General features: G+C 42.3%; 1 protein-coding gene across 1 annotated transcript; it reads right to left on the bottom strand.

Annotated features, from left to right (window-relative positions):
- Window positions 1-9,902: 9,902 nt before the first annotated feature.
- LEO1 (LEO1 homolog, Paf1/RNA polymerase II complex component) lies at window positions 9,903-22,193 on the bottom strand. Its single transcript, XM_029958748.1, has 12 exons — window positions 22,103-22,193; window positions 20,631-21,356; window positions 20,268-20,372; window positions 19,457-19,551; window positions 18,692-18,837; window positions 17,222-17,306; window positions 16,785-16,879; window positions 16,365-16,499; window positions 15,869-16,004; window positions 15,368-15,554; window positions 14,997-15,094; window positions 9,903-11,659 (listed from the first exon to the last, which is right to left on the bottom strand). Exons 1-12 carry the CDS (start codon window positions 22,158-22,160, stop codon window positions 11,555-11,557), a joined length of 1,971 nt encoding a protein of 656 aa, XP_029814608.1. The 5' UTR covers window positions 22,161-22,193; the 3' UTR covers window positions 9,903-11,554.
- Window positions 22,194-22,344: the final 151 nt, after the last annotated feature.

Below are 22,344 nucleotides of genomic sequence, written 5' to 3'. Positions count from 1 at the left end.
CCACACCTGGCTGCCCCCTGGGCTGTCAGCAACTTTTGATGGGGCTTCACTAACTGAGGAACAGATTCAGGTCTTAAAAGTAATAATATTAAAAGCAGGAAAGATAAAATCAGTTTTGCGTTTCCTTTAAATGCAGACGTGCTTGGCTCAAAGTCTCACCTTGCAGTTGTGTCACCATGAGGGGAGGTTCACTCAGTTCCAGAACCCAGGACAAGAAGCCAAGGGTGGAGTGGGGAACATTGTCACCAAGGTGCCTGTGCCATGAAACTACACCCACACCAGCCCACTGCCAGAACAGCCCTGTCCTACCCCCACAACCCCCAGTGAACCACCGTGCCAGCAGCCTGAGGAGCAGCTGAATGAGAGCCCTCCCAAGCAGGGTAGTGAAGCAGAGCCTTCAGACCTTAGTGCATCCTAGACCCCCTTCGAGGGAAGCCTCCCCTGCCCTGTTCTTCCCTGTGAAATAGGTGGCCATGGAAAAGAACAGTATTACAGGAGGTGATGCTGTTGATGGTGCCTCCTAAGCTCCACACACAGACAGCATCCTGGAGCACAGCCAGGATCACAGCTTCACATTCTCTGCTCACAGCAACTTTCATGGATCTAAGGGGACCCACATCTCCTCATGAACTGTTTCAAGCAGGATGCAAAAGTGGGTTCATCTAAAATACCGCAGAAAACAACATTTCCACCAGACACCATGCAGGAGGCATCTCAGCACCAAGAGGAGGGTGCTGGGCTGATGGAGCAGGGGTTAACTGGCTGCTTCGGCCACTCACCATCCCAACAAGCCCCAGGTTAAGTTAAAATATTGCAGAGGTTGCTGGAGAAGCTGTAGTGCTTGAGGGACAAGACAGTGCCCAACAGGCAAGGATGGGCATGGGGACTGTGGGATGTCTGTGGAGAACAGCCTGCCTTCCAGCCCCTGGCTTGTGAAGAAACCACATCTGCAATGCAAATTGACTGTGCACAGGCAAGTTATAGTCCCAGACAGACTTGCAGGCCTGATCTTCTTTCACTTCTGAAAGGGAAACTGGGATTCTCACCATCGATGTTGATATGGTAAAAGCACTGCCCAGCAAACAACTACTAGAGGAGGGGTCAGACAACTATTTCAAATGCAATTCAACAAAGGCATCTCTGGGAAAAAATCCAAAGTCTTGGGGGTCCCCCTGCCACTCCCAACCTACCTGTCAAGACTCAAGCCACCATAAGAAGGTGTTTTGATATTGCATGTCCAAAATTGACTCCAGTACTGTGGATGGGAAACGGCTGCTACACGATGAGACTCAGTCAAGTCAGGCAGGTGACAGGGACAACTGCAGGTGGAAGATAACAAAGGATGTTCCTTAGGTGCAGTTTTACACAGTACCCTCAGTATTTGGTATCTAAACCACTTATGTGTATCCTAGAAGGTTTATACTCATGTGATTACCTAAGCATTAAGTGACTAACTTACCTGTTCCAGAAAACAAAAAAATAACCAAACCTTACAAGCTCTGATACAAGTATAGATGTGTCAGATCAGATGGCAGTCAAACTTTCTGTAGAGAAACATGAGACATACAAGCTCTTCAACCAAACAAAAAGAGTTTAAACTGGTTTGTTGCTGGCAGAGCCGTGTGCAGTCCTGTGCTGCAATACAGCCAGACACCCACTCTCCAAACAACTAGCAGGCCTGCTGGCTTCTGCTGGAGGTTGCCTGCCACTCCCACAGCTCCATCAGCCCCAAAGGTTGTGCTAGCTCAGCTTTGGGCACAGACAGATGGGTTACCTGAGGTCAGCACCCAGGGACCATTCAGTTATCCCTTTTACTGGCACAACTGTGGCAGTGTGGAATGAAGGATAACATCTTTAACACACACAGTTAGTGGCTCTTTGGGGCTCTCTATGGCCTTTCTCCAACTGTGAATTTTTTTAAGAGGACTTTAAGCCTTTAACAGACCTCAAAGGCTCTCACCTCCCCTCCTGTACTGCCAGCAAGGAGCACAGGAAACCTTTGTACCTGCACCAAAGGTGAGTGAAGCAGAAAAGCCCCCTCAGCAATCTTGTGCACCGGAGCACACCAACCTCCAAGTGGTCAAACACATTATGTGATAAGAAACACCAACAGCCGCTGAATAATTTATGTGATAAACTATTTCTGGAGCATTTGATCAGCTCTACCGGCTACCATTACTTTTGCTGAATCAACAGCCCCCACCAGAGCATATGCTCCAGCAAAAACAAGCAGTGCTGTGACAGGTTAGGAGAGACATTTACTAAATTAAATGCACACCCTGCTCGCTCTGCTGAGCCATAACGCAGCACACACACAGAAATCCAGGCAGCCAAATGCACGCGCCTCCCAAAGCGGTGCCTGAGCATACACAATCTGTCCCTCCAAGGTTTTCCATTAACATACCCACATGTAGAGCCATAAATCAAAATGAAGGAGAACAGAGTGGGCTGGCAGAAGAGCAACAGAAAGAAAATACATTGCAGGCCATTTTGCAAAAGGTGGTGATTAACTATTGTCAGTTAAAAGGAGCGATTCTGCACCTTGGCAGCCTGGGGAAGTGGAAGGAGGCTGGAGAGAAAAAAGGTATTTAGTTGCTCTTGAAAACAGAAACAAACATGACAGCAATTTTTAAAGAGATTAAAACCATTGCTAAATATGCACTTCATTTCAGAATTTACCACAAACAGAATGAGGACACCAGTACTGATTTCTGTAGAGGAATCAGAGGACCCAAAGCAAAGGAGGGGACTGCAGTAAGCACAGAAAAGACCCTGGTAAGAGGTTGCTCTGCACAACTGCCCTGGTACCTTCCTAAGGCTGCTCAAAGAGCTGCAGCGGCACAAGGGCTGCCCACATCCACACAGGATGGAATTTCAGTGAGCTAACCCTTCACTTCAGAAAATAGTGCCTGGGATTTGCTGGGGTAAAATGATCAGGTTTTTACTACAAACATTCCCCAGGGATACCCCTCGCTTCTACAAAATCTGAAATCCTTCCCTGCCACCACCTTTCTCTAAATGGCAGCTGGGGACCACTCTTCTTCTCATATAGAGTTGGTAGATTTTCAGAAAAAGAAAGAAAAACTGCCATGAATCGCTGCTGTGGGACAGATGACAATGCCACCAGCACTGGGATTACGAGACTCCTTTTGCCAGTGGAAGAGCATGCCTAGTAGACAAGCCCCCATACTTGCACCCAACTCTGTGGAAGCACATCTGTGGGATCACCTTGCAGATCTGGTAAAAAGAAGTCACTGCTTGTTTTCCCAAAGGTGCGTGGATTTGGACAAGAGGAATCCCAGCACACGCTGGGATCTTCAGCTCAAAACACAAATCCCACACCTATTTGGTGTTAATAACGCACAAACTCCCAACTCCCAGAAGACAATCTCATTGTCTATCCTTGATCACACCGAGGTGCACGAGGGTTCACAAGAAGAGCCCGGCCCAGCAGGTTATTTTGGTGTGGTGAATCAGTTCACCGGGCTGCCCGGAGCCTGCCAGCGCGCATGACGAGGCAGGAGAGCTGCCAGCTGCCCTTCAGCTGCCAGAGCAGCTCCTATCTGCACAAACACTCTGGCACAACACCCACTCTCTATCTGGCAACAGCAGATTTTACACCGCTCAACGCTGCTGTTAAATACAGGAATCATTTTAGAGCACAACAACAAAGTCACACATAACAGGTTTAACCAAAGCTGCGTATTTTCCTGCTATGGAAACCGGTCACAAGAACCAAAAAGCTGCCCAATGACAAGCATCTTGTGTGCTGCTCTCTCCTAATCTGCACTGTTCCCTTCTGAAACCCTAAAACTGATGAATGGCAACATGGACTAGTTACAGCTGGCCCAAAGCAGCACTCTCAGCTTTTCACATCAAAGCTCTGCCAATGCATCATCAAGGTCACACCAAAGCACAAGGATATTTCACCTCCCACCTCCAAATGACCTCAAGCAATGTGCAGCCTCTTCACAAAACAGACTCCCCACATACAGACAGCCAACAAAACTTTAAGGCCTTAGGGCACCTTTTCTTTTTTTTTCCAGAAGAAGGAATAATCCATGAGTCCAAGCAGAATGGGAGCTGACAAGACTTACTTGGTGGTCCACAACTGAATGAGAGAGACACCACCACATTTAGAAAAACGCTCAAAAAGCAGCTATGAAAATTGGACTTGTCCTCGTCTACAAAGAGTAGAAAATGTACTGACTGAGACTAGCAAAAGGTGAGTTGAGACTCAGAAAACCTTTGGAAAACTGGGCACAGCTAAGCAGCACAATCATCACTGTGAACTTACAGGTTAAAAATCTGTCAGAAGGGCTTACACGAACTTTACCCTGTCTTTGAGCATGGAGGTCCATGTGCAAATGTATTTTCCTATGAACTTAAACCCACTGGTGTTTCATGGCAAGAACCCAAGGACTAAAGCCCTCAGTATTATGTACCGCAGAATTTTGGCTTTAGAGATTTGCTACTCTACATCTCAGCAAACATTTTCCTGCTCTCTAAACCTTTGTGTAAACTCTTTATAGGGTTTGTAAGCTATGCTCCCATCTAACACCATCCACAATCTGGGTTTCAGAGAGGCTTCACACACAGGCTAAACCCCAGCACTTTCACACTCTCACAGGACCCTTCCCACAAACCATCTTGGAGCGGAATAAAACCGCGCCTTGTCTGAAAAACACTTAACAGACCATAACTTATGCAACAGCCAAGCATTTCATACGTGGAGAAGTGCAGCCCTGCCTTGCAAGAGCAGAAACACAAGGCGAGAGCTGAGCTGTCAGATGGAGCGATAAACAAGTGACTGGCAGGGGAGGACTCGCACGTGTGGGACCTGCACGGGCCAGCAGGGCACGAGGAGCCTCCTGCCCCAGCACAGGTTATCCTGCTGTGCCCGGGGAGCTGCACAGCTCGGGCAGTGCAAAGGCACAGCAGACCTGTGTGTGTGTGTGGAGACATGTGAAGTATCTCCTGCTGCTGTTGTTGAATATGAATATTTTTTCGGCCTAAATTGCATTAGTGTGTATTCTAACTTTTTTTTTTTTTCTTTTTAATGCAAGTTTTCAGTTTATTTTACAGCCTTCTTTGTTACCGGTTTTAAAACACATATATTTATATGGTTTAGAAGGGGCCATCTGGAACCACCATTTGAAAAACACATCCTTCTGGCAGACAACTTGTGTACTTCTGAGTAATTAGTGTGTGTTTATAGAAAGCCAGGGCATGCCTGGTTTTTTTATTTGTGAGCCCACTCTTCATTAATTGTTGTATTTCCCAAAGATCAAGAAATAACATTCTGCCTCTCTGGAACTCAGCTGCAACAACCCCCTGAGTGTGAGGCCAAGATACAGCACACACTACAAAAGGCTGTGACTCATGTCTTCGTTCCCTCCCACACCTTCTGTGCACCTCCTTTGCACGGTCCTGTTCAGCTCTGCCCCAGGGCAGGTGGCTTCCTGCAGACAGGCAGCTGCAGATTCAGACAGCCCCAGCTTCATCCAAAAAGCCCCTCTGCTGGATTAAACACCTGCTAGGAGTTCTGCATTTCCCTGCTTCCAAAAAAACCCCCAACATATTTTCCCCCTCTATTTAATTTCAGACTTCCTTTAATTTTAAAGCTGCTCAGGTTTTTGAAACACCCATATGACCTGATGTGAGAAACACCTAAAAGCTGGACCCCTTCAAGATCAAAGGCCTTCAAAAAGCCAGTTTACCTAAAATCTCTAATAACCTTGGAAAGCTGTATTCTTTTTAAATTTTACGGTCACAGTGTGCTGAAAAAAAAATGTGTTTGCTCAGAGTTCAGCCCCACAGCATGCAATGCATCAGTCTTCAACCACTCCCAGAGATCCCCAGCTCTAATGTGACACCTTCTTAACTGTGTCAAGAAGCTTGAGCCCTCATTTCTAGATCCCTGGCAATAGAGTTGATCTGCCAGCACACCTTGGATGATATTGTGTAACAACAAAAACCTGTTAGGCCTAGGAAGGTCTGAAAAGATTTAATAAGATATTGTGAAAGGAAGGAAAAAAAAAAATAAAAGGAGGGGGATAAAGAGAGGCTGAAAAGGAGTTCACAAAACATGCCTCAAAATAATTTCCTTCCCTGAAAAAAGCTTCCTTCCAGCTTATGTGGGAATTGTTTTTCTATGCAGTCACCTGTATGTCAGATGCAAACAACTGTGATATCCAGTGCTACATCCAAAACTATGAACTGTCCCAAGCACCCAGGTCAGCTCTCAGCCTTTTTCAATATGCAGCATGAACTCTTCTGCACATCCAACAGAAGTCTGTTCCCAGCCTTCCAGCTTTTCTTAGATGGTGTGGATCCCTTACAAGTAAGTTCAGAGACAGAAATAATTTTAAAACACTGCTCTACACGACCGTGTGACTTATGCAGAGGTGTAAGTATTTCTAGGGAACATACTGCAATCACAATGCAGTGCACATTTATATAATTCCCATGATGTAAATCCAGAACTGCCTTTAATAAATGTCATTGCACATGTATTAAGGACATTTAAATGACATGAAAAAGCTCAGATAATCCTGCTTACTCAGAAACTTTGCTGGCTAACCAAAGGGAAAGATGTTCTAAGAAAAACCAGGAGCAGAGGTAGTACACAGCCACGGAAAACAGCAGCCCTGAAGTTCAGTAAAGTGCCAAATTACAGAGTGACTCAAGTCTTCAAACTGGCAGTGCAGCATTCATAGATTTATTTTCCCCTATATCTAGTAATGTCATGCTATGGCAGGACTAAACCTTAAGACAGACAACCAGATACATGGAGCTGCCTGCTACATGGCAGCAGCTACTCCAGGTTTAGTGTTTGAAAAAGTCTGAGAGCCAGAATAATCCTATTTAGTTCCGAGAGATCAAACAGGATTTGTAAAAGGGTAACATATCCACAGATTAGTGAAATGTTCTCAGTTTAAACATGGTCACTTTGCAATCATGTTCAGAAAGTATTTTCATCTGTAGATATAAGGAAAGTTTTTGCTCATGTCTAGAGACACGAGAATTGCATGGAAAATACACATTCATATATATGGATATATATGAAAAAAACAGGAGTGGTATCCATAAAACACCAATCCCTCCTTATCTACCCCTCATGAATTTTGACTCACTCACTCATACAGCAAGGTTCTCCCACAGCCATATGTACTATCAACTAAGGGAACACACCAACAGAGCACAGCATCTCTTTCTCAGCACAGAACAGCCCATCAATATGCTCTAGTAATCAACTTTTCTAAACAAGGTTTTCTTCAGGAGAAAAAATGTAAGGATACTATCAAATTATCAGTTGTTTAGACAGACAAAGTCTGTGCTGATATTATCTACAATTAATTCATAATGAACTTAATGCCCTGATGCACTGCCTCACAGCCAGCTCAGCCATAGAGGGGTGCCCTCACTGCAGCCCACAACTGCTTGGAGGAGGACAGTGGGTGAGAGGGGCTGATCCCTCTGGTGACCAGTGACAGGACACGAGGAAATGGAGCAAAGCTGCATCAGGGGGAGCTCAGGCTGGACAGTAGGAAAAGGTTCTTCACGCAGAGTGGTTGATCACTGGAACAGGTTCCCCAGGGAACTGGTCACTGCACCAACCCTGACAGAGTTCAAGAAGCACTTGGACAATGCTCTTAGTCCTAGGGTTTAGTTTTAAGTAGTCCTGAGAGGAGCAGCAAGTTGGACTCGACAATCTTTATGGCTCCTTTCCAGCTTGAGATATCCTATGATTCCATATGCCAAACCATACCTGCAGCAACAGCAATTACCTGTTTTGTAGAACTTCCCAGAGCTCATTGTTGACAAGGTCCTTAACAAGGTTCCTTAGCTATGAAACTTCCAAGTCTTTGCTCTTAATTCTTTGTGCTCTGCCACTACTATGAAAATACCAGTATCACTCATTCTGCTCACAACAGAAAAGCCTTCACCCAAGGCAACTGTGAACCAACTGCTTCCAAAAGAAAATGTAGCCCCCTTAGATCATGGGAAAACACAGCTCAGTGGACTGAGCTGACTGTTTGCAGCATCAAACCACCTGAAGGGCACAAAGGAACCCTTCTGAAGGAGTTTTCTACCACACTCAAAAGCAAAAATGAGTCACTTGCCAGTGCAGACCCCGGGAAAACATTACCTAACTGGTTACAGTATCACAAACGTAATTATCAACCAGACAAGCACCATAAATAACCTAAATAGATGCACAGATGTTACTTCTGTGATAAGAATGGGGGCAGTTAGAGCTGCAGAAAATTCTGGAGCTCACTCAGCCACTACAGGACAGCTTCTGCTCTTTGAATATTCATTCCCCCATAATTTTTTCCTTCCACTGGAATTAAGGATATTTAAAATCAAACATAGATATTTCAATATCCACCAAACACTTTTATTTACAGGAACATCCTATCCAGCATGCCTATAGAGTAAGGGCAGCCAGATAAGTCAGCTGGCTGGCAAGATAAAAGTCAATATATTCCTTATGTATTCCCACTATCCAAGACTAAACACAACTGCAAGAGAAGAAGGTGTCTTGCATTTAGCTGGAGATATAATCCCATAATGGAATACTTCGAGTCAGTGGGTAGCCATGCCTTAAGGGTGCCGTGCTCAGCTGGGCCTCTTCCCTGACCTGAAGGTTCCAGAAGCTCATGGAACATCCCAGTGCCAGAGCTGGCTCCCTCTGACAGGGTTGAATTCCTCACCCTGGGCTCGGAGGGCCCTATTCAAACCTGCCCACATGGCAGCTGCATTGCTGATTCCTGGCTTGTTTGGCTAATTTTTGCAAAAAGTTTCAGTACAGACCTGAAGTGAACAGTGACTGTGACCAGGCACAGCCTGTGAACTGGACACTTCACTGGGTGCTGACATGAAGACCAGTTTGTGCTGGTAACTTCAGAGAACACATAGTAATAAATTCCTGTATTTTCCACTGAAGATACTTATTTATCATTTTCTTCCCTAGCATGCTTCATTTGCACATCCCACTTAAAAAAGAGAAAACTTATTTTCTCAGGGAATCTGATCCTCCTCTTACCTGAAGCAAGTGTTTTGGTTTTCTAGCAATGCCCAGTCAGGCAGTGAGAGGTCAGGGCTGAGGTGGTGCTGTCACTGTACAAAACACCTCCTGAATCTTTTACCAACCTACCATAAGGACTCACCAGTTACCAGGACAGGCTTTATATACCCTCATTAGATGAACACACAGATTTTTATATACTTGGAAAACAGATAGCAAAAACTGTCCTTGAGTGAAATAAAACTATACATTAGACCCACGACTAAAAAAATACTGTGGATAAGGCTAAGTTCATTTAAGTGACTTTAATTACAAGATGATCGTTAAACTAATTTAAGCTGAGAAAACACTTTCTAAAAGTCCACATTTAAATAAGACTTTAAAAGAGCAATTTACAAAAGACAAGAGTGTAAAAAATTACTTCTTTTCATCTTCGTAATCCACAAAAAGCCTCATTTTTGGAAGCTAAAGTGGACCACTTACTTAGTAAAGGCTTAGCATCGAACTTATGAAAGTGATTAAAACATTTTCACTCTTAGGAGTGTAGTAAAAATAAAAATAGCCAACATCTTCATTAAACTGACATAGAAGCAAACACATTACCAGTGAAATGGTGCTGTTTCCATATGCCAAATTTGTTGTTTAAGAGGTATCTGGGAAGCTTTTAAGTTAAAGTACAGCATGTTACACCCATAATGAGTCCCTTCCCAAACAGCTGGCTTCTTCCTGAGAAGGTTACAAATGGAGAGCAGGTAACCTCAAGTAAGGAACCAGTCTCCCAGCAGAGGTCTAAACTAAGAGGATTACAGGGTCAATATTCTAGCAGATGGAGAAAGGTTTTATCTGCACATTAAAGAGGCACAGAAACTCTTAGATAACAATTTAATTAGAGAAAAAAAGAATAGTTTCTCAGGCAATCAGACATGCAAGTTGAAATTTTTCACTTTGTTTTCTTACTTGCAAATGTCTAAACTGCAGTCAGCTGCTCAGCAGAACACATTAACACACACAGAGCTCTGTCCTACTGCAGCCAGAATGCTTCCCATACCTTCCAGGCAGGAGAAGTGGAGGTAGAGTATTGTGACAAACAACTGTCCTAATTAAAGAGGACAAAAGCAAGATGTCCAGGTTGAAAGCTCTAATTCAAAGAGCCAGGGAATATCACGAGCAAAGTGCTCACTATGAGGCACTTCCACCCTTCTACTGTTTTATAAAAAAGCAGAATTCAGCTGGGCAGGAGAGAGATGGGGAACAGTCCTTCAATAACTACCAGCTACTTTATTTCAGCTTACATAACACAAATCCACATAATCAACTTTGCACAGCATCAGTCAATGATTTTGTTTAAAGAGGTGTTCAGCTACTTCCATTTTCTCAACTTCTTCAAGTCATATCCAGGCTCTGCAGGACTGTGTGAAAAGTCAGTCAAAAAGGCAACACAGAGAATGTACGAATGCTCCTTCACCAACCACAGAAAACACATATGGGATATGTCATCCTGGAAACAAAGTGTGGAAAAGTTCAGGTATTTCTTCCAGCATTTCCCCACTTCACAACTGGTATTTGATCATCAAATAAGGTGTTTAGAAACAGCGTAAAAGCAGCAATGGACATTCTCCTCCTGTGACTTCCCAGCTTAAAAAAACCATTTATAAAACCAACCAGCAACAATAGGAAATAGCACCATAAGAATTATATGAGATTCTGAGACACTATTATTAGGTTGTATTTTTGCATTGTGGTTCATCTCCCCTTTTAAAGGATACTTTCATCTCTGCTGGCAGAAATTACTGAGTCTTGATGAAAGGAGTGCTTTTACTCTGACATTTACATCACTAGCATGTGCCAATTATTATTATTTTTGTTGTTTATTATTATTAATGCTCAGGGAAGATGAAGATTTTCATTCTGGGCTTCAATACATGAAAAATAAATGTCTTCTGTGATCAGTTAACTATTCTAACTGCATGGACTTCACAGTTTACTCAAACGTGGCAAGAAATATTTTTAGTTAGCAAAATATACCAGCATAGTAATGTGCTGTCCACTGTAAACAGGAAGTAAGGAATATCAAGGGAAAAAACAGACTTGTACTGTACCACTGTATGTTCTTCCAATCCTTCCACACAGACAGCAAGCTAAATCACCCTTGTCAGACAAATTTATCATTTAAGCATTTTACAGAGATTAGCATGGCTTCTCCTAATGAACTCAGTAAAGTTATTGACTTGAATAACCAGTTACTACAATTTTCAAAACTTAAATGTGCTGTGCAAGATAAAAACCAGCACTGTGATGATCCCTGGTGCAACATGTGCCGCAATAAGAGAAAAATCTTATAAAGTAAAAGGAAATCAAAAAACTTCATTTACACCAAAAACGCAGACTTTGGAATTTTCCTTTATCAAAATAACCCCATTATGGTTACTTACAACTTTGCCCTAAGAGAACTGTACAATATATATATAAATATATGTATAAAAAACAACAACAAAAAAAATCAACTGCTGTTCTTCCTTATTAATCATCATCTTCTTCCTCTTCATCGCTGATCACGTATTTCTTATGCTTCTTACTTGCTTTGTCATCATCATCTGCTTTTCTCTTTCCAGAAGGTTCACCCTCCTAAAGGCAAAAAAGGACAAAAATAAACCACCATATTGAAGCTAAAATAAAAAAAACAAACTCAGAAGAACAACAAAAAGACCTCAAAGCCCATTCTTGTAAGAAAAGCAAAATTACTAGTTCTGGGTTTTCCATTCTGGTAACTGAAATACTCAAGTTCAGCCACCACTGTACCAGTGTCAGAGCCCCCAGCCCTGCAGCTCCGCTCACCTCAATGGACCTGCAACCACATCTGCCTCAGTCTGAGCTATGGCATGGGCAGTCTCTATCATAATCTGGATTTATAATGTGCAATATCATTCTCAGCAAGTCTTACAAGCATGGGTAACTTGGGTAACTCCTCAAATTTGCAGTGAGTTTTCCAAGAAACACACACATTCCCCTTAGGCAGCCGTTGTAGCTTTGCTAAGGTTTCAGACTATTTATACTTACATGCCCTAAATCAGAACTACTGAAGCAAAGGAGAAATCCTGCAAGTGGGTAGGCATTTTGTTCATTACAAAACCAAAACCACTCTCTGGCATAAAGAAAAAAAATTATGTGGAACCACTTGTACTCAGAATCAACACCAGTTTATAGTCCAAGAAATATAACAGTTTATGAGGTGTCAAAGGGCTGGTCAAAGGAACTCAAATCACTGAGTTAATTACCTGTTTGCAAGTAATAATATAATGACTTTTATAGACTGGATGTTCCATTTTCAGTCCCTGAATATAAAGTTAACAGGTTGATTTTTTACTACACACACATTTACACCAGTTCAGTTTGAATCATCCTTTCAAATCACTAGTTAGTCAAGAAATAAAACACCTGAAGAAAAGTACAAAGATCAGTGTTTACAGAGCCGTTGTGCTGTGGGCTCTCTTATATGGGTCTGAATCATGGGTCAGTCACCACCTGCATCTCCTAGAACGCTCCATCAACGCTGCCTCTGCACAATCCTGAACATCCACTGGGCAGATTATGTAACTAACACGTCTGAACAGCAGCAGTCACAAGTATTGAGGCCATGTTGCTGAGAACACAGCTGTGTTGGGCAGGGCACGTCTCAAGGATGCAAGACCACTGCCTCCCTAAGATCTTGCTTTATGGTGAACTTGCCACTGGCTGCCGCAAGAGAGGAGCCCCGAAGAGGAGATACAAGGACTCCCTGAAACAACATCTCAGCCTTGGCCACATTGATCTTCATCGCTGATCTACTCTGGCCTCCAGTCAGGAGGTCTGGAGACACACAATCCATAAGGCTGCTGCTTCCTTTGAGAACACACATGGGATCACCATCGAAGAGACAACACAGAAAGAATATCCTGCCAATACCACCTAAGGAGTCTTTCTGCTGTGCCTTTTGCAACCAGTCTTGTCTATCTCGCATTGGCCTCTTTAGCCACCAGTAAATGTGGGTAGAGCCCTTCTCAAATCCTCATTCATGAAGCCCAGCCATGCTAGTCATGAAAAACTCATCAGTTGTGACGTGAAGAACAAGTGGTAACTCAATTATTGCTTAAAAAGATGAGTATCTTTAAAAATACTCTCATGTCTAAGTAATCTCATCCCTTTTTCCATTTGTCGGTTTTGGAAGTGGAGGGATCTTTTTGGTTTGGTTTGTTTTTTTAAAGCAACTTGCTTGGATTTTAAGAAGGATCAAAGACTGAGTTTCAGAACTTTAATTAAAGCTTCAGAACTCTAACGAGTAACTATTTATCCAAAAGCATTTTGTTTTGTATTAATGCATGAAGTTAGTACCATAAGAATGTCAGTTAGGAAGGAATTTTAAGCATGGAAACCAGAAATTAGTAGGGGTGGGAATCTCAGTGATAGCCTCTTCCTCAAAACAAGCATTCTCTTGTAATCTAGCTGGGCTATTGTTCAATGAGTCATCTTCCTGTTCAGCAGAATACCCCCATTAACAGTGAAACTACTTGCTGTGTGGTGATAAAGTGTATTAATCACAGATTGACATTTACAGTAATAACAACAAATTGTTATCAGGACAAAGATTTGTGCTGTGTTGTGGACTGACAGCACATAAAAGCATGTGTGTGTACAAGGAACTCAGTCATTCACATATGTGGATATGTATTACAAATATCACAGTTTCTCTGTGGCCCTGAAATAAGTACTTACACATGGCTGGGCTTTCTGTAACACTGTAGCACCCCTCCATGGCCTGACAGGAGTATTACCTTCAAGTCATGGCATTTTAAAATGGAGGCTATTGTTCCTCGAGCAGCAGAGTAATGCTGTTGACTAGACTTTTTCTTCTGAGAGAAGGGAATTGCAAAGTTCTGACATCGCTGTATCATGAACTAACACCTGGCAGTGTCTTACAAATAAACAATTCAATTTCTACAAACACTCACAGAGCTCACAAAATTAGTTTTGTCTACACGACTCACTACTGTGGTCTTCAGGACTGTAGTTGTATTTTCTGAAACATTAAAATTTCCTAATGTATAATAAAAAGACAGAATCTATGTCTTTCAAAGAAAAATCTAATTTTTACTCCTGCTTCACATTAGAATGCCTATTAGTGCAAATACTCAGGTGACAGTGTAAGAGGAGTGCCCCAGCAGCAAGAACATTCATTCAGAATGCAGCAAACACCCAGAGGCTGGGAAGTGAGGGATTCCTCCTGGGGAGTTTACAGGAAGCACAGTATGGAAGTGAAAATGAGAGCAAGCTTCCTCCTTGTGTAACACTGCAGCGCTGCACCAGCAGTGACACCACCTGAACTAAAAAAGACTCATCTGATAATGCCCAGCAGTGATCAATTACAAACTAATCAAACACAAATTTAGATGAGGAAACAGCACTGCTGCTGTAGCTGCAGTTACCTTGATCATGATTTAGTGTTTCGGATGATACTTGGGTGATGGATAACGTCCTTTTAGCAACAGACATTAAGTCTTTTTAACTCAGTTTTTAACTCCTCTATTTAAAAAGAGTAGAAATACTATGTAAAATGCTTCCACTATTTCCATAATAAACAGGAGAGGACCATGTAGCTTGGACAACACTGTACTAGGATTCTAATATTAAATCCTCTTACTCGTTGCATAATTTTGGTAAAGTCATTTTACATAACTCTGCATAAATTTCTCCATCTTGAAATCAGCAATAACAATAGGGACCTCCTTTGGGAACCACTCATGTCTATGAAACAATGCAGTGTATAAGAAACTGGTGATTAATTACCATGGAAAGCATGCCAAGTCAAATAATACATTTATCATGGCATTAATGAAAACTACCAAAGTCTCAGCTTTAAAAATCAGATTTAGCACTGAAATTTTCCTCATCAAGAACGAGCAGCTTAAGAACAAAGTCCCTTTCTTACCTCATCACTATTAAGTTTCTTTGCCTTGAGTAGTCTTTGGGTTTTATCTTCATCTGAGCCCTCATCACTGTCTGAAGAGTAGATTCTAGCACGTTCCTCTGCAGAGAAAAATAGAAAGACAAATATTTATCTTTATCTGAAACTGGTGAGGACGAGACAATATTAAAAATAATTGTCCTACATTTAGTCCTACGAAATGCTGAAGTCCCACAGAATCTAAGTCCAGAGTAAACAAATAAACTTACACAAACTGAATTAATGTCTCCTCATGTATCAACTGGCAAAATACTGTCTTATCAGGACTGCCCTGTGAAATTAATCTATCTGAACCACCCAGGCTCTAATAACGTGCTGTTAAGGTTTATGATTACCTCTGATGCCACCTTTGTATCTGTTTTTGATAGCTGCCAGACTGATTGCATCATCTCCCTCATCCTCCTCATCGTAGCGATCGGGTTCCAGGTAACTGGCACTCAGGCCACGCTGGTGCTGCTTCTCTCGCATCCGCCGCTGCTGGGATTCTCTGCGAATGGAAGCTCTTAATCTCTCCTCTTCTTTCTGGCCAAAGAAAGAAGCAATATATTAAGACTGATGGATAAAAAACCCCAAACAAACCGTCTCAAGTGCCCTTTGTGTTCTACTGCAGCTTTTGTAATAATTTCACAGCAGTGTTAAGACTGTAAATATTGCCAGTTTTGTCACCTGCAAGCTTAAGCAAACCACACCCACGGCTTACAACTCTTGCCTAAAACTCCAAAACATACTGTTTTTCATAAATCATAGAATGTTTAAAAATGTTCAGTTATATTACAGTTGTGATTTTTTAGATTAAATCAGAAGATTTTATGTGTGTGAGTTCCATGCCACGATACCTTAATCATTTCTGTGCGCTGAGACTCTGGATCACGACCTGCCATAGGCAAAATACGGATTTTCTGGGTCTTTGAACATCTATCTGCCAGAGACAGAGTCATCTTCCTGTGAGTGGCACTGTCTGTAGAGTGTGGCCTGGTAAAAGATTGTTATGGGTTAAATACCTCTTAAGAAATGTATCCATTTTCAAAGGACAACGGTAGGACCAGCACAGTTAAATTTCAAAGATTCATCTGCACAAAAGTAAAAGCATCATCCATTTTTAAAACACATGTATAAAAAAATTACATGTAGCCTACATATTATAGTTGAATGGCACATTAACCTTTCCAGTTTGGACACCTAATTTAGGACAAACCTTTGGAAAATAGCACATTCTTACTAAACAGTAAAGGTCTGAAGGTTTACCAGCTGGTATCTCTAATCTTTATATACTAGTTACAACACTTAATTGCAAAAATAGTATCAACATTTGATATAGAATAGCGTGTTTACCTGAAGGTTAACTTTGTCTTGAAAACAGCCTGTCCTTGTAGACCTGTCCCTTGTCTGATGAACAAATGGTTGTGATCTCCCTGCAGCGGTGCCTTGTACACGTCAAAGACCTCATTGCCCAAGTGGAGAGACATGCTTAAAGGAGATTCACAGATGAATTATTTGATAAAGCCACTGTAGTCTATTTTTTTGTCTCATTTCTAAATGAAGAAAGCCTTCATGTTTCCTTTTTATATATGGCCAATAATTATATTTCAATCCAAACTAAGCAGAGCATAAACTTTTCAAAGCACCGAGACTAAAATAATTTGTGCTGCGCAGAACTGACGTCAAAGTTTGCTGACCTTCCAATTTTGCATGTCATGGCACGTCACTGTAAGAACACCTGCATTCCTTCAATGGCAAAAAGTCCAAACTAACCTTCCATCTGACCATTTGACTATCCGTGCATTACTTTCTCTGATCTCATTCCCTTCCTCATCTCGTCGCATCCGCCATCGTATTGTGTTTTCTACCTGTGGGGAAAAAACCCAAAACATGTTTTCTAACTCATAGTAAGGAATACTGTGGTAAAATATACTCTGTATAGGTCAAGAATTGCAGTTAGAAAGGCTTGATAATTTGCTGCATGATGCAAAGAAATGAAGGTGAAAAGTATTGCTTTTATATGTGGAAAGCAGCCGTTGAGTTTTTTAGAAATTTATTACTAAAATGAATCAACTATCCTCAGTGCTGAACTGGCCCAGACTTTCTTAATCTGAATCACAAATTCAAAACCATTCCAAGATATCTGAAACAGACTTTGAAGAAATGTGGCTAGATAAGTGTAAAAGAGAAAAAGAAACTTAAAATCATACCTTGAGTTTTAACCTAGTTCTACCCTCTTCATCAAGCATCTCCTCATCCTCAAATTCATCTTCGTAATACTGGGGATCAAAGGGTCTGCAATAAATTTTAAAATACATTCTTTATTCTTCTAAAAGATTAATCCAGATTATTCTAGAGTTGTGCAAAATAACAGGTTCTTGAAAATTTAAATTTTAAATTATAACCTGCCCACAACAGCAGGCAGTGCAGTGAGACAGCCATTCCTGCAGCAAGGAATCACTGCATTGATTCCCCACCTCAGGGGCCCAACCCAAGTGTCCTCACTACCAAGGACTACAGCCACGGTAACATTCACACCCTCCACATGGTTCTAGCTGAAAAAAGCAAGTCTGCCTCAGAAAATACTGTTTCTTTAGTATCAGGATGATGGGGCGAGGGTTAAGTCTGGAACAAAATACATATATTGTACAGAGAATAAAATGAAAAAAAAAATCATCTTATAAATGAGGTGAATTGGAAATTTTCTAAGAGCACAATCTTCGTATTTTTTTTAATTTCAACCTCAAAACCAGCCAAAGAGAAAGGAAGATGAGATTGTTTTTCCTCTCTGATGACTGGGATGGGAGTGGGTGGGGGAACACTTTCCCTAACCTCCTTCCTAATAATTTCCAGGCTGCTGCAAGGGAAAAAAAAGTGATAAATAGACTCTGCTACAGTGCAATTCTATTTCCAGTCCTGTCTGACCCCCAGTGATCACCAGGACTTATCTCAGTGATTACAGCCACAAACGGGATTCTTAACATTTCTCTCTGGAAGCAGCCTAGAGCCAGAGGCCAGAAAGGATGGTTTCACTGAGCTATGACAGAAACAAGGCTGTGCTGCCACCTAACAGGGCACCTACTGAACTTCCAATAAAGCTGCTTAACAAAACACTCAAAGAGACATTTAACAGCAATTTGCTACAAGTGCTGAACCAGGCCTGTAGGGCCTAACATCACAAACTCCAATTACTTTGTTTCACATATGAATTCCAGCAATGTCTTCAGTTTGGGTTAGGTAAACATGAAAAGGAGTAACCAGCCTCTTCACAGTAAAGCAGTATATTTAGCATATACAGATAAAAAAGGCCTTCTTCTAAAATTCAAAATGTGGTTTTTAATCATTCATAAGTGCATAAAGATCCTGTGCATTTGCCTTTCACATCCCCGAGAGCCTGAACCTGTGTTTAAAATTGAACCAATAGCATGGGATTTCAATTAAATCACATTTTTGCTTTTTACAGACAAGTTATTCAGTCAAGCTGAAACACAAGCTCAAAATTACTCAGCACCTGATTACATAACAACAGATATTACAATTGATTAATCACAGCCACAAGTTTTCATCTTAATGTCAACCACTTTAAACAGGGCAAATGCATTTAGTTGTATTACTAAATAAGAGCAATACAGGGAAACACCAAAAAAACCTTATCAGTTATGTATTTAACGTGCAATTACCTGGGCTCCACACTGAGGAAGTTGGGGAGCTTCACAAAATATAAATCATTACCCAAGTCTGTGTTCACTTTTGGTATTTCTACCTCTATTCTGGTCTCTGGAATAGGCTCTTCTTCCTGCTGTTCTTGACTCAGTCCATTCTCATCCTAACGAAAAAATGGAGAATAGGAGCATAAGTGAAAAGAAATCTATCTGGTTACTGCTGCTCTAATAAATACATTTTCCTTAAAGAAATGTCATCCACATGCACAGAGAGAGATGGGGTAAAAAAGAACTCACACATTTTCATTGAAAGCAATTCAATTCAGCATTTTCATGTGCCACTTAAAGTGACTTCAAATACCAGTGCAAACTCCAGAGACAGACAGTAAAGAACAGCACAGAAGCTGATCTACAGTTTTCAGTTAAGCACTGGCAACAACTCCCAGATTAAAAAAGGATATTTTTCTGTATTATCAACAAGAGATGAAAATTTATCATCAAAATAAAAATATTTTTCAAATAGCTGTAATAAAGTGCCAAAGACAGCTATGGCTTTGTATGTTATGTCAATCAAACTATTCAAAAAGCAGAGCAGGGATGGGGGAAGGCAAACAAATGAATTCATATGATAGTTATGTATAAAACTTTAATAATTCTTTCAGCTGGGACAAAATTATCTGTTATGCTTACTTAATGTCATTACTCTTTTTCACTCAAATATTATCAAACTCTATTTCAGAGTGGAATGGTGTGTCCATTATCTCAAAAGTCAAGTCTACTCACAATGGGCTGTCCTGGGGTCGGTGGTTTGTCTTCTCCATCACTCCCTGAGGAAATGTCATCTGCACCTCCAAACAGATCCATGACATCTGCATGCTCTTGAGCAGAAAAATTGCTATTTTAAAACACACATATATGTGCACACACAGCCCTAAGGGCAAGAACACTCACAGAAAAAAAAGGTTAACAAATCCCTCACTGTTATTAACACTTAAAATCACCTACAGAGGTTAAAAATTTCAAATGTTTATGAAGCCTACATTATTCCCTTATCCTAAAAAACAGTTTTTCTGTGTATTTTTAAGCTAAGGATTCAAGGTATGTTTTCCTGGAAAGGCTCCATCAAATAAGGGAATCTAGTTGAAAAACAGCAACAGAAAAATATAAGATAATCCTTATTCAAGTAACTTGAATATAAGTAACAGCAATTTCATTACACATTTTGGAGGTTTTACTTCTCAGAAAATCAACACTTCTTTCTCAAGCCAGCTAACCCATCACAAAAACCAGTACAGGTTCCCTGGGCTGCTCTGATTAAAGGAACCATTTCTTAACATCTTTCAATAAAAACATATGAAAGAACATTCACAGAAGAAAAGTTCATGGAGGAAGCTGAAAAGCTGACAGAACTAACCAGAGAGAATCAGAAGCACAGCATGTATCTCCCCACAGAATTCCCGCTGTTTCATTATTTCCATGGCACTACAGTCACATGTACAGCAAGTGCTACTAATTCTATCCTGGAGCAGATGAATGGCACCTCAAGATGATGATTAAAGGAATCAACCCCACACAGAACAACAACACAATTTACCTTTCTGCCCTTCTGTATCACTCTCCACTTCTGAATCCGATGCAATTGGTTTCTTTCGCTTCATTCGCAGAACTTCATCTTCGCTGTCGCTGCCCCTTGCAGACTCTACCAAGGAGCATAATTATTCTCAGCAAATTAAAAACTTTGCTCCACAAATTTTAAAATGCCTTTGTATTAATAAGCTGATTCAGATGAAAAGGCATTTTAAAAGTGCTGCATAAGAAAAGCATTACAAAGATGACTACAGTCGAAAGCTACACAAATAACGCCTTTACACTGAAGTTTGAATCTTTTCAGGCCAACGTAAACAAAACAATAGAGACCAAACCAGCAGCAAATCATTACTTCTGTACTCAGTCCTACCGGATTTGTGCTCTTGCTCCTCCTCATCAGAGTGCTGGGCCCTTTCCTCATCATCAGAGTTCTGCATCTTCTCCTCGTCAGAACGCTGGGCCCTTTCATCGTCATCTGAGTTCTGCATCTTCTCCTCGTCCGAGGCCTGTGGCCTCTCCTCATCATCTGAGTTCTGCATTTTCTCCTCATCCGAGTTCTGGAGTCTTTCCTCGTCATCAGACACCTGTGGTCTTTCATCCTCATCCGAGTTCTGCGCTTTCTCCTCATCGTCAGAGTTCTGCTGTCTCTCCTCATCATCAGAGTTCTGCTGCCTCTCCTCATCATCCGACTGATCACTTTTGTCCTCCTTGCCCCACTTCTCGTCCTCAGAATGTGCTTTTTCGGAACCATCTCCCTCTGAGTGGTGACTGCCTTCATCTGAGCCGTGATCACGATCGTCCTCGTCGTCCTCATGAGCAGCTTCTGAGGCGCTGTGCTGGTCCCCGTCCGACTGCTCATTGTCCTCGTGCTCAGAGTGCCCCGAGGCCTCAGAGCGATTGTAGGACCTTTCGGAGTGGTTGTCGCTGCCTGAGTGATGGGATGCTCCTTCATCCTCGCTGTCATCTCCAAATAGCTCCTTATTACTGGGTTTTACTGCCTCCCTGTCATCGTCCTGGTCGCTGTCGCTTCCAGAGGCGTTGCTACCAGAACCAGCGTTTTCCTGGTCGGAATCTGAATCAGATCCAGAATCAGAATCTGCAAAACAAACATCACCCTTTCAAAAGTCAAGATGTCCCTACAAGGATGCACATAAGATGATGGGCATTGCTTAACACTAAACCCCCCCCTCAAAACCAACCCAAACCCCAGAGAGAGAACCCACAGAGAACTGTAAGAAGGACTGACAAAAGTTACCAAGTAGAGTAAAATAAAATGTCTGCTAACAAAGGCACAGCCGAAGAAAGACACAATAAAAAATGATGCCACATGAAGTTCAAGCCATGAGCTATGATCTAAGATTCCAAAATTGTAGAAGGAATAAGGAAGTACACAAAAGTAAATAAGATTAATAAAATACCGAAGGTTTAAACAAGTAACTACATGTACGTGGCTTACAATATCCTACAAATTCAAAAGTCACCATGTGTTTAACCTAAATCATATAGCCGGGCACGTTTGTGCCATTGGAGCTACTCGTCAATGCTGAGGCTGGTGAACGCCGTTTCGAGCAGGAAAATAAAAGAATATCCGCCTCCAAAAGCCATTTACAAGAATGGAGAAAAGTTCTTTGAAAACACGCTAAGGACTGAAGCCAGGAAATGCTCCCTCATTCCCTCCCCTGCAGGCACCGACCCCTCGGCCCGCGGCTCCGCTCCTCCCGCGGGCCGCTGCCTCCCTCCCGCCCGAGCCCGGGTGATGCGAGAGGGACGATACGGGGCGGGCGGGCGGCGCGGCCCACCCGTGCGGGATGGAGGGATGACAGGGAGGCGACAAACCCGCACCTTTGTGCTCGGGCTCCGAGTCGGCGTCGCTGCCGAACAGATCCGCCATGTCGGCCATGGCGGCAGCGCGGCCCCGCGGCGCGCGCGGCACGTCACGTCGACGGCGAGCGCCGCGAGCGCGGCCCCGCCCCCGGGCTGAGGGCGCCGCCTCTTAAAGGGGCCGTGTCCGTGTGGGCTCCGGCGCCTGAGGGAGGCGAGAACTCGCCCAGGCTCAAAGAAAGGGATCCTGTTTGCCCGTCTCC

This window comes from Manacus vitellinus, unplaced genomic scaffold, assembly GCF_001715985.3.
Source record: "Manacus vitellinus isolate BGI_N305 unplaced genomic scaffold, ASM171598v3 scaffold_16_pilon, whole genome shotgun sequence".
NCBI classification, from domain to species: Eukaryota; Metazoa; Chordata; class Aves; order Passeriformes; family Pipridae; genus Manacus; species Manacus vitellinus.
The sequence above is the reverse complement of the archived record's forward strand: the minus strand, read 5'-3'. Positions and strand labels throughout refer to the sequence as shown.